This window comes from Quercus suber, unplaced genomic scaffold, assembly GCF_002906115.3.
Source record: "Quercus suber isolate HL8 unplaced genomic scaffold, Cork oak 2.0 scaffold_286, whole genome shotgun sequence".
NCBI lineage: Eukaryota > Viridiplantae > Streptophyta > Magnoliopsida > Fagales > Fagaceae > Quercus > Quercus suber.
In genome coordinates, this window is record NW_027069742.1 from 392452 (window position 1) to 407675 (window position 15224).

Sequence of the window (15224 nt, forward strand, 5' to 3'; positions counted from 1 at the left end):
TTTAATCCTGAACAAGGTTTTGAAATATTAAATATTTAATTATGAGTTATAATGTACGTTATTTGAAAAAAAAAAATATTTAAATATCAATCATTGGCACATGCTTAAAGGTAATTGTATGGTTTGATATATATATATATATATATATATATATGTATGTATATATATAATGAACGTATGTTCTATTCGATAATAATTGTTATGTATTATCATGTGTAAGATGCCAATGGGTTTTTAATATAGAAATTTTATTTTGATGTAGGCTAAATTTGATATTGATATTTGTGTGTTGCATTTTATTTTTCAAAAAAGAGCTAAAAACAACCATTGTTTAACAAATGATTTAAATGATTATCAGCTTTCTAACTAAATTAGTACCTGTTAGTATTTTCAACGGAAATGTCCAAGGCCCAAGGGTAAGGGTTCAAATTGTAAATCCCTCTTCTCCCATTGTAATTATTAGATTATAAAATAAAAATAAAAAGATTTGAATGTAACTTTAAAGGTGGGTTTCAGTTAGTTTGGTAAAATTTTTTGTTGTCAGATAAGAGATTTAGGGTTTAAACTTTACTTATGCTAAAAAACAATTGGTATCTTTGGCTTGATAATAAAGAATAATAATTATAAAGCAGTCTTCATAAACTAAAATTATATTGCATCTATATATATAAAAAAAAAAAAACTTTAACAATTTAATTTAATTTTATTGATTCAGCGAAACCATCCTTAGAGACTTTTACACATTTGTTTTTTACATACCCGCAGAGTAGGCAATTTTGTAGCTCACAATTTAGCTAAACATGCTACATGCTAGACATGTTAGAGGTTTATCAATGTGGATGAAAGATGTTCCTTCACACATTCATGATGTTCTTATAGCCGATAATGGCTAAGTTTTTTTTTTCAATAAAGTTTCTAGTATTTCTTCTCAAAAAAAAAAAAAAAAAAAAAAAAAATTCGCCTCCCTTCTGGTCATCTGTCCCATTAAAGGCCTTATCAACACTCAAGTGGTTCACTCTGATCAACGTTGCCCTGCTAAGGGGTTATATCCCCATTAATACGGCTAGAGGGGTTAGGTGAATGCATTAAGTGCGAATGTGACAGTTTGCTCTGGGCTTGTCCCCTCCCAAAAATTATCCCTAGTATGCTGAGGACGGAGAGGTCCTCGGCGTGGGTCAAAAAGGGGCTTTGTCTGACTTAGCCTTGGCTGGTCAGTCCTCCTCGGCGCTGGCCTTGGGCCTACTACGCGATGGGCTGTGGCTGTCAGGCCCACGGGCCCCACATTAATTTTTGAAAATAGTTTTTATTTTCTATATATTTTGAGTTGCCAAACAAATTTTTTAATTTCAAAAAATAAAAAATTATTTTTAAAAACAAAAAATAAAGGAAAAAAAAATAGTTACCTAACATAGTCTTATAATTTTCAAACTATTTTTCAATTCTTCTATAGATTATTTTTCATTTATTAAACTAATATCACTTTCATAACTAAAAACTATTGTGAAAAAAAAAAAATTGTGAATTTCGTATCCCCTTAACTCATGACAATCAAGTGTGAACTTGTGGTGGGAAGTGGGAACAACCGGAGGCAAGTACAGCCTTAGAAAGAAGAAAGAAAGATACTGTCTAGTGACAACACAAATCATATAGGTCAGTGATGATGTTCTTACTAGCAATAAAGTGAAGAGGCTAAAATGGCTGTCTCTACCCTACTGCCCTTTATTAATTTTCCTTATGAAATGAAAGGAGAAATAAATGCCCCCCCTCCCTCCATTATTTATTGGGTACACTGAGTGTGGACAGCATTCATCATCTTTCTTCGTGGTCCTGTTTTGGGTTGGTGGTTGATTGATGTGTCACAATTTTGTGGAAAAACATGCACGTACTTTTTATACGGCCAACATAACCTTTTTTTTTCCAAAGAAATTAGGGTAAAACTTATGAACACTATTTAGAAGCTGTAATTTAATTTTTTTTATTTAAAATTTATATATTTTATTAGTTAATATTATTATCGGCAAGGATTTGCTGCAACCTTAGTTGCAGCAATTTTTATATAAATCAGTGTATATATATATATTTTTTTAAAGAATATCAATGGGGAAGATCAAATCAAATAAAGTAAAAGTAGAACCTATAGAAATAATTTGTCACATTGCATAAATTTTGAATCATTTAAAAATAAGAGGTTGTTTGGTATGACATTTTAAGCAACACCTTTTAGCTTTTAAATAATATTAAAAATACCAGATATATTTTAACCCACATTTTAACGCACATATATTAGCTTTTTAAATAATATGACATTTTAACCCACACTTTTTAGCTTTTAAATAATATGACATTTTAACCCACATATATTTTCAAAAAATACAGTGTTGTTAGAACAACGTTACTAGATGACTCCTAAATTTTTGTACAAATGTCTATTTAATAACTTAAAATATCACCATTACGCAGGAATTGTTGTAACCAAGATTGCAGCAAATCTTCGCCCTATTATTATTGAATTTAGTTGGAGAATATAAAATAAGATATCTAAAGAATCATACTTAAATTTTATAGTTTAAGATATATATATTAAATAATTTATTATTTTGTATCCGTTTGATTATATTTGGGTGAAGTGAAAATAAGTTAGGATTTGACAAAATTGTATTTAAGAAAAAAAAATTAAATCAGTGCATTATTATTATTATTATTTATAGATATTATAGAGTTGTAACCTATACAAATTATATTAGTTAACTAAATGGAATCCACCAAAAAAGTGTACGTGACAAATATACTAGTAACTTATTTTACATGAGATAAAGCCCAAAAGATAGAGTACTTTGTAATTGGACACTATAATAAATTTTTCAGTATTTACTCAACTTATCTCTGTTATATTGATCCATCCCATGAATTTGGAATGCCTAGTACCCAACATCCAAACTTAAAGGTATTGGAACTTGTAATACAACTTTAAAAGAGCTGGCTAAGTGGTTCTTAAGGTATCATAATATTCATGAGATCCTAAGTATGAAAGCTCTTGCTAGTAACTTGAGGCTACTGTTGAAATTCCTCCATATAATAACCTGGTGTATATTAGTATGTAAGATGAAAGAATTGCATATACTTAAAAATATAGTTAAATACTCGAAAACAATAATTCAAGAGGATATGTTTCCAAGCATATAATCAACTTATCTCTTCTATGAGTTATGAACACACTTAATACATAATTAAGTCAACTAATCAAATCGTACGTAGGTCCTGCCATTCTACATTTGTTCATTTCTTTGTTTTTAATGAAGTAGGTTTTATTGCTGTAAGCAAAGGATATGTCATGAATAGTTTAAATACTACTTTCCCTCAAAGGAATGAGAAGTATCCTTTGTTGATTTTTCTTGTTGAGTAGGCTATTTGTGAATCAATTAAAGACGAGGATTAAAAAAAACACAATACGAATGACGGAATGAGTGTGGATTGTGAGGTTATAGATTCAAACTTGATTTGGTACGTATGTAAGTTCCCTAAAAAAGAAAAACAAAACAAAACTCCAAGCCTCCCCCAATGGTTTATCTATTATGCTCTAGAATGTTGTTCACTTTATAGCCCATAAACACAATTAGATAATAACATTCTTAATATTAGTTTCTTTGTTTGAAAATCAATGTCCCTTTACCCCTTTACTTTATAGGTCTTCGAATTAGAAAAAAGATGCTTTGAAAACTTGTAAGATGTGACTTTTGAGTTACATATAGCCTCTCGTTTTTTAACTATAACACATTAATAATTTATTATAGGACAAACAATCTAAACCAAATGTTACTCTTTTTTATTTTATTTTATTATAAAGAACCAAATGTTACTCTGAAACCCCTTGGAGAGAACACTGTCATTTGAAAGATAGAAAAGTTTAGGACTTTGTTGCACATCGTAACACTTATGTCTTAGAATGAGTTCAATTTTTTGAAATTGTGCTTTTTGAAAACATAATATTTTATTGTTGCGACTCACTTAGTTCAGTGCAAAAAGGCAGAAAAAGTCATCTTATAAATTTTATAAAACGCGTTAAATCACTTTTTAAAATAGCAAAATATATATTTATTTTTTGTCTAAAACATGATAACTAATCTGTTATTTAGGGGAAAAATTAGTTTGATTATCACAATAAATAAGATGCTACCCATTGACAGGAAAAAGTTAAGGGCATGATTTTTCCTTTTTTATTTTATTTTTTTATTTTTTTATGATAGAAAGAAAAAAAAAAAAAAGATTAGAAAGTTATGTCCTCAAGGGCATGATTAGACATAAGTGGGGAAGGTAACGTCTGTCTTCCAAAGCTTTGATTGAACAACCAAATTTCTATTAATATTGTAAGATCTAGGGTGGACCCCAATCATTGTCCTAGGTGGTCCTGGCTCTACAATTGGAGATAGAATTAGGTTTTTCAAACGCATGCATCCGAAATACCTTATATTTTCTTCTATAATCGGGTTGTGGTTCCAAAAATCTCTACCGTCAGATTCTCCTTTAGATTGACTAGGATGACTAAGTGTAGTATGATGTTACCCAATTAAATATAAGGAACATGTAGACCACATGTTTCATGTTTCAAGGGTCGCATCTTATCACGCAAAAGACTTTTTTCTGTTTGGTTAGTTTCATACAAGAATTTTAGCACCGCCTAAAATAAATCACAGTCTTTATCACAATTGTATACGGGAAAGTAATAAATAATCTATTATAGTCTATTTTGTAAAATAATTATGGTAAAAATTATGGCTTTTTAGGTGATATTAAAAATAAAATTACTCAATTTTTTTCACAAGGACATGAGGGGATTGAGATTAGACAAGTATTGCACTTTATGTATTTGTTCTTAGTAGTTAAGATTAAAAGTTAAAAAATAAAATAAAATAACCTTCAATTTCAACTCTTGAATGCAAAATAATAATAATAATAATAATAATAAATAAATAAATAAATAAAAAAGGTGAAAAGTAACCCCAAAAAAAAAAGTAAAAAATTGTTGGGAGAGGAATGGAACAATCACACATATATGGTACTGCATTTGATGTGAATCCACCTTTTTCATTTTTTTTTTTTTTTTTTTTTGAATGCGTAGTAGCTAGCTGTCTTTGCTACCAAAATTTGACCATTTATGTTCTCTTCACAAAAAAAAAGGTTCACACCTCACAAAAAATGTGTGAAACGAGACTATTTATAAAAAAGAGTAGAAGACAAAAAGTATCCACAATTCAACTATTTGATTGGTACCAAATTGACAATTTGTGTGAAGTGAATGGAAATTAGTGTAAGGTCAATTATAAATGCTTTGATCAAATGGTAGGCCATAGTGGAATCTTGAACTCTACCCAACTCCACTTCATGAACGTGAAAGATTAACTTTTTTTTAGCATAGTTGTTTTGTTTGGAAAAGCTTGGATTAGAAATGATTTTGGAGATGATGGAGTAAGAAGGAAATGAAATTGAATTGAAGTTTTTCTTTGTTCGGAGATAAATAAGGTTTTCGTTTTTTATCCATTAATTTTAATCCTCCAAAATGTGAGGAGCAAAATAGGATAAGATAGAATAAATGATACCAAATACACTAATATAGACTATACAGTACTAATAGTGAAAAAACGTGTGATATAACAAATTTGTCAATATTTTACAATTAAAATATAAATTTTTTTTTTTATAATTTATTTTATATAACAAAAACAATAACGAAACTTTAATAGTGAAACTTTTAACATCAACCATAAATTCTCAAGAGACTAATCATAATCTACCAAATTTATTTTTATCTCTTATTTTTCCATATTCAAAATTACACTTTCTCACTTTTTTTTATAATAAGATTTTTTTGTTTATACTAATATTATTTTAGGTTTTGCTCTACATTTTATTGTTCTCTTAGACTTTTTTTTTTCTTTTTCTTTTGAGAACCAATCAAAACACTCATCCTCAAATTATGATGTTAATATTTTAGTTTGCCCAACTTTCTGAACCGAATGACCAAATGGAGGGCTGCCTACGGCCTACAAGGTCCTAATCCAATTCCACAATAGAAGTCCTCTTTAATTCTTCGGATTCCAGCCCAGTTTGGAGCTTTGGGCTGATGCTTCTCATGAAATGAAGACCCCATTAAGCCACATTGGGCTTTGTACCTGGCCCAAGCTATTGTGCTCTAAACATCACCTCTTACCCATGTATGTTCTCTGGCCCAATTTTGGTTCCCTTTCATGGAGTTAATCTAAACCTAATTTTGGTTTCCTAAAAGAAAAGATCCACAAAAATGTTAAGCTAAAGCTATTTATTGAATCTTTTTTTTTTTTTGGGGGGGGGGTGTTAAAGGGAAGTTGCATGACACATCTAACTAGCCAAAACAGAGGGCATAGCTGAAGAAAGCCTATGTGATAACCAAAAAAAGAGCATAAAAGCTTAAAAAAAATTAAAAGTAGGGGTTCTTTAAAAATTAAAAGTCTTCCTATTGAGCACACCCCTTGTTTGCACATTTATTCGTTTCACGATAAATATGGTTGACTCTGATTTGAGAAATTTGTTGAGCAAAGACCTACAATCATTTAAGAGTGACGAATAAGCCTTTTAGTATTAAATCCAAGTAAACAAGATCAACACAACTTTTACATCAGTTCAACTTCAATATAGTTAATCCCTATCTAAAGTGCAAGCAATAGACCATCTCGAAGGGTCCTCAATTCAGCTATCACACTATAGAGACCCCAATGACTCTAAAAAAAAAACCCTTGACCCAATAATTTACCAACAATACAAATTAGCCTACCAAAAAAAAAAAATTTACGCAAACTTGGGCTTTTTCACCATTGAATTTGGGCTTTCAACACCAAGACCCGTCCAAATTTGAACGCTCAACACAACGAGAGCCTTCGTGTGTAGAAAGAAACCTCTTTGCCTTATATCTTTCACTTTTTCTTTTTTGCTCTCTCTGATCTCTCACACACTCTCAGTTCCCCCAAAAAAAAAAAACCCACAAAACCCTCTAAATTCGAAGCTAATCGAAACGATGAGTCGTGGAAGTGGTGGTGGCTATGACCGTCACATCACGATTTTCTCACCCGAAGGTCGTCTCTTTCAAGTGGGTATGTGTTTCTAATTCGAATCTCCTTTCTGGGTATTGTCAAAGATTCAATATTTTCAGTAAAAATTGGATTTTTAGGATCGTTTATGAGAAACCCAGATTGAATTTTTTGATGGGTTTTGTTTGATTCTATGTTTGGTTTGATCTGTGTTTAGTTAAATTTGCTTTGGTTAATGTTTTGTTTTTGGGGGCAAGAATTAATGTCAGCTAAATGTTTTTACTAGGTATGACTATGTTGCTAAATGCTTTGAGTAGAGTAATTGAATATAGGCACACATTGTTAAAGATTCAATAGTTTTAGTAAATATTGGATTTTTAGGATCGTTTGTGACAAACCCAGATAGAATTTTTTTATGGGTTTTGTTTGATTCTATGTCTGGTTTGATCTGCGTTGAGTTTAACACCAATTTTTTAAGGTTTAGTTAAATTGCCTGGTTACTGTTTTTTTCTGGGGGGCAAGAATTAATGCCAGCTAAATGTTTATACTGATTATGACTTTGATGCTAATTGTAAATTCCTATAATTTTCAAGATCTTATGCTTGGTACAGCTTATTAATGCCAGTTTTGAGTTGAGTAATTGAATATAGGCACACATTATAGCTATTCAGTCCAGGCTTTTTATTGAAAAAATTAATGACACGGTTATTGTAGCTCAAACAAAGTCATTGGACATAAAATTGACCCTTTGAAAAAGGAAAAAGATCTTTTGAGTCTCATTTGATTACACACACATGAGAAGTTGGATTTCAGTAATTCAAAATAGTAGCATTAGTCTTAGAGGTATGAATGTATGTGTTGTCTTGGTTCCAAAAGTTTCATCTAAATTTTTGCACTTTGGAGCTGCAGGTCTTGTAAGAGTAAATTGAACTTGTCGGTTATATTCTAATAATTTTTTGGGGTTTGAATGAGTAGAGTATGCTTTCAAGGCTGTCAAGGCTGCCGGAATCACCTCAATTGGCGTACGAGGAAAGGATTCAGTCTGTGTTGTAACTCAAAAGAAGGTCCCGGTGAGTATCAGTTTTTCATCATACTGAAAATTTGTTTTAGTTAGAGTTTGAATTGAAGTGGGTAATATAAATTATGAAATTTGATACAGGACAAGCTTTTGGATCAAACAAGTGTCACACATCTTTTCCCCATCACCAAGTATCTTGGGTTGTTGGCAACTGGCATGACAGGTGGGCAGCAAGTTTCTATCTAAGCCGTTTTAGTTAAATGAAAGTTTTATGAAACTCAAAACATGTCTGTATTGAAAATGCAAATTTTGTTATTGAGAAATTCAATGTGTTGACATGTCTGGTTAGATATTTTGCTTTTATCAAGTATATGTCACAGAGTACTCTCTGATTGTGCATTTTATGAATTTAATTTGTTATTATTAAAAATGAAAAAGGTGAATGATTGTGAGATTCGAAGGCATTCCATTTATGTCTTTTGATGCCAAGGCACCTTGTGCCTTATAAAGTGAATAATGTGTTGTCACATGGCAAAGTAATGGAACTTTTTTGTTATCTTTCATTTTCTTTTTGAAATGAAGAAGATCCATATATGGAGTTGGCAAGAGTATCTGAACTATATTTTAATATGATAACATTTATTACACAAATGCATTGCTGATTGTCATTGTCTAGGGGTTATAATCCATATTGTTGTTGGCCCAAAGTTCACATATGCTTTATCCTCCTTGGTTACAGAATGACAATGTGATTTTCTATTTATTGCTCTTTCAAATGAGTTGAACTTTCATATTTTTGTCATGCCATTTTCCAGCTGATGCAAGAACTTTGGTTCAACAAGCAAGAAATGAAGCAGCTGAGTTTCGCTTTAGATATGGATATGAGATGCCTGTAGATGTGTTGTCTAAATGGTATTCATACTATCTATCTGCTATTCTTTAATTGTTTGACTTGTGATATACCTGTAGTATATCAACTACTTGACTAAATCTGCAGTTTGTTTTGAGTTAGAAACATTAATTTAATCCGTTTCCACAATATACTGCTAGTTTGAGAATTGAGCTCTTAGTTTTGAATAGAGGAAAAATGTGAAGAAGAGTGAGTACTCTACAATGCTATGACTCTTATAAATAATGAACGGACCGAGTAAGTTTGTTTGTTTGTTAGTTACTTCCCACTCCTTTTTGGTTTTGTTTGGCTTTTTGTCACAACGGTCGAAGTGTGCAACGATGGAAAGTTTAAAGGAACGGGTCCATTAGATTGGACCCACAATATACTGCATTTCTTGAGTGAAGCAATTCAAATAGTTGCTTTTCCTTCAGATAGATTTGTTTTTTGATTAGTACTTAAAATGAACTAAAAAAATGAATTTGACTCAAAACGAGGAGCATGACTCCTCTCTCTTTCTCTGTCACACACACACACACACACATATATATATATATATTTACATTAAATGAATAAGAGATTGTTACAAAGATGAAGTATTTCTATTGATTGGTCAGTCTTATAGGCTCGAGTTGGATATCTAATTGCCTCGATTTGAATCCGAATAGATGAATTGGATCCCAAATAATGAGAGAAATGTTAAAAGTAGGTCAGATTATCAATAATCAAAAGAGAGAACAAGCTACAATACAAGCAGCAATGCTGCAAACTCCTACACTCACAAATCATCAGCTTAACCAAGATACAAACATCAAAAACTTCAGTTATCTATTATACAGCTAGATCAAATGTCCTACTATACAATAAAATATGGATGCTGGTAACCTCTTGAGACCACTCAAAACTCTCTTTCTAGCCAACAATCTACATCTGACATCATGCGTAGTAGACTTCAAAATATCAACTTCACTCTTGGCATCAGTGTCCATCCATAAGTGGTGAAGTTTTCCAGACCAAGCTAGCCTGTATATTAGACTCCTTAAACCCCCTACTTTTAGCTTGGTCGTAGCCCAATTTTAATTGTTATCACAGCTGCCAATATGCCTCACATTCAATCTCCATAGCACCTCCTTCCATATCATTTTAGTAAAGGAGCAATAAAAAAAAAAGGGTCTCCCATGCAACCCCTTTTACTAGTCTTTCTCTTATTGTAATTCTGTCCTTCATGACCAGCTAGCATATAAATGCATGCTTGGGAATATGACCTGTGAATTAAATCAGCTTGCACACCAACTAATAGCTTGTTGGTTGGTTCTTTTTGTTTTGTTTTTTGATAGGAGCTTTTTTTTTTGGTTCTAACCTTATCCCAAGTGACTGTACAACTGAATCTACCATTTCCAGAAGGAATCCATATGATTGTATCTTCTTCCCCACTAATCTGCACCCAATATAACTTGCTCTTGATAAGTACCAAGTACCAACTCATCGTATCTAGCAGGAGCCCAAACCATTCTCCATTGTGAATTACACTTGATAACTTTGCTTATGAATCCTTTCCTTTCTTATCACTTCTTATGTACAGTTCTGTACAAAAATTGTTTTTATTGCTTCCTCCTCTTCCTCTCTCTCTCTCTCTCTCTCTCTCTCTCTCTCTCTCTCTCTCTCTCTCTCTCGCTTATATTATCAGATGTGCAGTTTATTTGTGGGTTGAAATAAATATGTACTTTGTTATCTTGCTCAGCAGATATCTCCAACTAAAGAAAAAAGAAATCTGGATTGTGTAATAATGTTGTGTGTTTGATTTTTAGGTTGAATTTGATATGTAGGTTGTTGTCTTACCTAGAAGATATGGTCTTGTTGTGTAGGTCTAAATTAATGTGGACCACCTTGATACACACAGTTGGGTCAAATAAGATGTAAAAAGCAAAAGACAATAATGATGTGTTAAGGATTACACAGGGTGTGACACATAATGTTCTGTTTTAGGACTCATTGCTGAATTTATGAATCTTGATGTTGGGGAACGTTAGCATTTCAGTAGTCACAAAATTCTTTTCTCTTTGATTGTCTAATAAACAAGAAAGCTTCCTTAATTATTGTATGAATATAATACACTTGAAGTTGCTTATTTTTTGCAGTCAATAAGTAAGTGTCATCTCCTTCAATTAAGAAAATGCTAGTTTGCTAGAATGTTAGACTGGAAGTTTTATTACTTGAGAATTTGAGGAAGATAAATAGTAGTTCATGGTTAGTTTTTCCTACTTGACTCCTAATTCTTCATATATGACATGCTACCTGATGATAAATAGTTCTGTTTCTTAAATATGTCAATACTTATGCTTCTTCAAATTGTTATATGTAAACTCTCGTGTTCTTGCAAATTTTCTCTTAATGAACATTGCTTATGTTTATAAAATTACTATCAAAAGATTATGTCATTACATGTTAGTTCAAAATGATATATTAACTAACGTTTTAATTGTTGTTTGTCAGGATTGCTGACAAATCACAAGTCTATACTCAACATGCGTATATGAGACCTCTTGGAGTAGGTTTGTTTCTGGCCTTCTCTATAGTTGTCAACAATTCTCCTCTTGTGCTGTTATGTGTTAAACTTAGTATTCCCCCCCCCCCACCCCCCCCCCCCCCCTTTTTTTTTAATACTCCCTTATTGATTTGTTAAATGTACATGGCTTTATTACTGATATATTTTCCCTTCCATGATTTTTGTCTTTGCCTTTTCAAAGTTGCTATGGTTTTGGGTATTGATGATGAATATGGTCCTAGACTCTACAAATGTGATCCAGCGGGCCATTTCTTTGGTCACAAGGTATTGCCAAGTCTTATCCTAGAATCTCTCTCTCTCTCTCTCTCTCTCTCTCTCTCTCTCTCTCTCCGTGTGTCTCTGCAGATGGTTTGTTTCTGTTTACTTAACATGAGAACAAATAACGCCGAAGATTAATTGAACACTACATTTTTTCAATGTTTTACACCAGCTATCACCTTGAGTACTTGTTTACAACTTCCTTTATTAGGCTAAATCTAACAGAAATTATTAAATTTGGCTTAACATTCCTTGCATACTAATACAATTTCTATGGTGCAAGAACTATCTCTAAGCTGACAACTGTAACATATACCTCTCCTATTTACCTATCTAAATAAAATAATGGGAAGGATCAAAATTTGTATGCAGTTTATAGCTGTGTGCTAATTATGGACTATTTTTTCTGCCCAAAAATAAAATAAAATTATGGACTATTTTATTGGGGATTGATATTGTGCCATTTTTTTCTGCCCCTTTCGTGAGATCCATTCATCTTCATTATATTTATATTTAGTAAAGTTGCATTATACAATAGTAAACGTAATGTTTCATTGACTGTGATGACTTATAGGATGGTTATGGTCATAAAAAGCATTATTAGAGTTTAGTAAGTAGAGCACTTACTAAATTGTATAATCTTTTCAATTGTAATTCCAATTTTTTGTATTTGTTATTTTTTTTAAAATCCAAGCCAATGCCCTCTAGCACAAATGGAACCTCCTCCCTGTGTAAGTATTAGGTTAAGGGTGAGGTCATGGGTTCAAGACTAACAGGACTAATTGAGTAAATTTGTAATTTACCAATAAAAGAAAATCCTTTTTTTTTTTTAAATAAATTTTTTGTAATTCTTTAGCCTATCATATGTACCCAGGACCACATCCTGTGTACATTAGGTGGTCCGGTTCATCAAATAAAATTTATTACTTATAAAAAAAATCGAATCCTTTTATCTTGTGTTGAAATATATAGATCAGCCTATACTTATAACTAGATTATTTTATAATTAAGCTGACTACGAAAGGTTAAAGAGTGTTGATCTTGCAATGTTCACTTGTATTTATTGTAAACTTTTATGAATGTTCTGTTTTTTAAGGGCTGAAAATATTAATAACTTTTCTTGCTTTTCTGCACATTGTTATTTGTGGGGTCAAATTATTTGCTAGATTATAAGTGTTTCAGTTGGATTAATAAGTCATTTCTTCCGTGTTCATTACTATGTTATGAGTTTCATTCCTGTGAGTTCCTCATGATATACATTATTTAGGCCACAAGTGCTGGATTGAAAGAGCAGGAGGCAATTAATTTCTTGGAGAAGAAAATGAAGAATGATCCTGCATTTACTTATGAGGAAACAGTGCAGGTAGATGTTACATCTTTTTAATGATAGAACTTCTGAATCATAAGATGGCAAACAATATTCACATGTATATATCTCCCATCCTCCTCGTATTTCGAGTCAAATTGGGTATAAGAATTCTTGCTGTTCATGGATCTATAATAGAATCCATTTACTTTTAATAGTCACAGGGTTGATATCAAGTCAGTAATGACATGAATTACCCATCGGTGTAATTTATCTGATTAGTAGCAGAAGCAATATCACAAATTGATTGGGGAGTTCACATTTCAGTTCTTGATGAGAAACTTTCCCCTATACAGATTTAATTGTTAACCTTTAGATGAGTAAATGTTCTCTCTGGTTTTGTGAAAAATTTCTCTCATGATGATTCAGACAATTCTTTCCTAGATATTTTCATGGGCTCTCAAAGCTAATATATTAAGATTTTATGATCCTTTGGTGAAAAGGGGCAAGTTAATGTGTACATGAATGATTCTTTTTCTGCGTCTAATGTCTTCAATTGTTTTCATTTACAGACTGCTATTTCCGCCCTGCAATCAGTTCTACAAGAGGATTTCAAAGCCAATGAGATTGAGGTACTGAATATCCCCACCACTGTTGTATTCCCGTTTGTAGTTAGGTACAGCTTTCTAGAGAGAACGACAGCGATTTTGATTAACCCATTTATTTCTTACAGGTTGGAGTAGTGAGGACAGACAACCCAGTCTTTAGAGTGTTGTCCACAGAGGAGATTGATGAGCACTTGACTGCCATAAGTGAACGCGACTGAGATTTGATGCAATGTTGAACGCTTTTCAGTATTTATCCCTCGTTCAGAGTTATTTGAATCGTCAAACATTTGCTTAAAGAATTCTTCCTGATCTTGTAACTTGTATAACTAATGTTGGATATGTCATTATGCATTTCTAAACTAAAAATGCTTTCTTTAATTGTACTTATATCAAGTAGAGCCTATCAAATTTGTCCTCAAAGAGATCGTTTGGAATGGAACGATGGCGATGGCACGTTAACTTGTCAGGTCTAATTAGATGCTGACAGTACGTGTGAGGAAGATTGGCATCTGATGGGTTTGGGTTGCGTCTGGTTTAGTTTATCATTTTGAGGTCAATGGCCTAATTCTTATGGTTAACTTAATATTCGTTCTTTTCCTTTTTCTAATGCTGATAATAGATAAAGGAAGGTATATGAGAGAGATGGCCCCTAAAAATATGCTGTGGTTGCTTTTGGTGCAACTCTTGTGGGTGTAGAGTTTTAATTCCAAAAAACATAAAGACTACGAAAGATATGTGACCTTCTGTGGCCACTCAAAAACAAAAGTCTAAGAAGCTGATTAGATGTCGGATAAGTTTAGTGGAAAAACGGTTCTGATAAGTTTAGTGGAAAAATGGTTGTCTTATTATAGGAGACAGCCAACCTTGAGCCTTGAGGTGGCAAATTATAATTAGTGAACGTATGAATTTACTCTCTCTTTTTTTTTTTTTTTTTTTTTTTTTAAACTTAATTTTTATGAACATGAATTTACTATTACTACTATCCCATCAATTATAGATTTAAAAAAAAAAAAAAAGAAAAAAAAAAAAAAAAAAAAGTGTTATCTTAACAAGTTGTGAAAAATATGTAAAATGTGAAATATGTTGAGTACAACAGTATATTGATAAAAATAGACTGCCTTTCTTTAAATCAATCCTTTAAAATTTATCTACTTCTCTTTATGAAAAATTGCTTATTAATCTTAATTAAATATTAATTAATAATTACTTAAAATTATCAACTTTTCTTTAGATTTCCTTCCAAAGCAAAGGTTTGCTAATTAGTGGGTGTGAGAAAAGCAAAGTCCAAATAAAACTGAGCTACATTAAACGGACGCAAACACGTTGTTCTTACATCTTACGGCTTCGACCCAATTATTTAATGGAGAAATTAAATAAGTACAATAAAATTAAAGCTAAAAATGTAAATTATTTTAAAGTTTGAGGTGTTTGAATTTTACATCATCAAGTTTTAAAATTTAAATTTTACTTCTTAAGTTTTGAAACTGTAAATTTAAAATTTATACACCGTCAAAATTTAAA

The 15224-nt window shown here is 31.7% G+C and overlaps 1 protein-coding gene across 1 annotated transcript; it reads left to right on the top strand.

Moving 5' to 3' along the window:
- The first annotated feature begins 6956 nt into the window (after positions 1 to 6956).
- LOC112001669 (proteasome subunit alpha type-6) lies at positions 6957 to 14081 on the top strand. Its single transcript, XM_024033844.2, has 9 exons — positions 6957 to 7121; positions 8034 to 8128; positions 8218 to 8299; positions 8892 to 8988; positions 11459 to 11517; positions 11713 to 11795; positions 13057 to 13152; positions 13668 to 13727; positions 13829 to 14081. Exons 1-9 carry the CDS (start codon positions 7046 to 7048, stop codon positions 13919 to 13921), a joined length of 741 nt encoding a protein of 246 aa, XP_023889612.1. The 5' UTR covers positions 6957 to 7045; the 3' UTR covers positions 13922 to 14081.
- The last annotated feature ends 1143 nt before the right edge of the window (positions 14082 to 15224 follow it).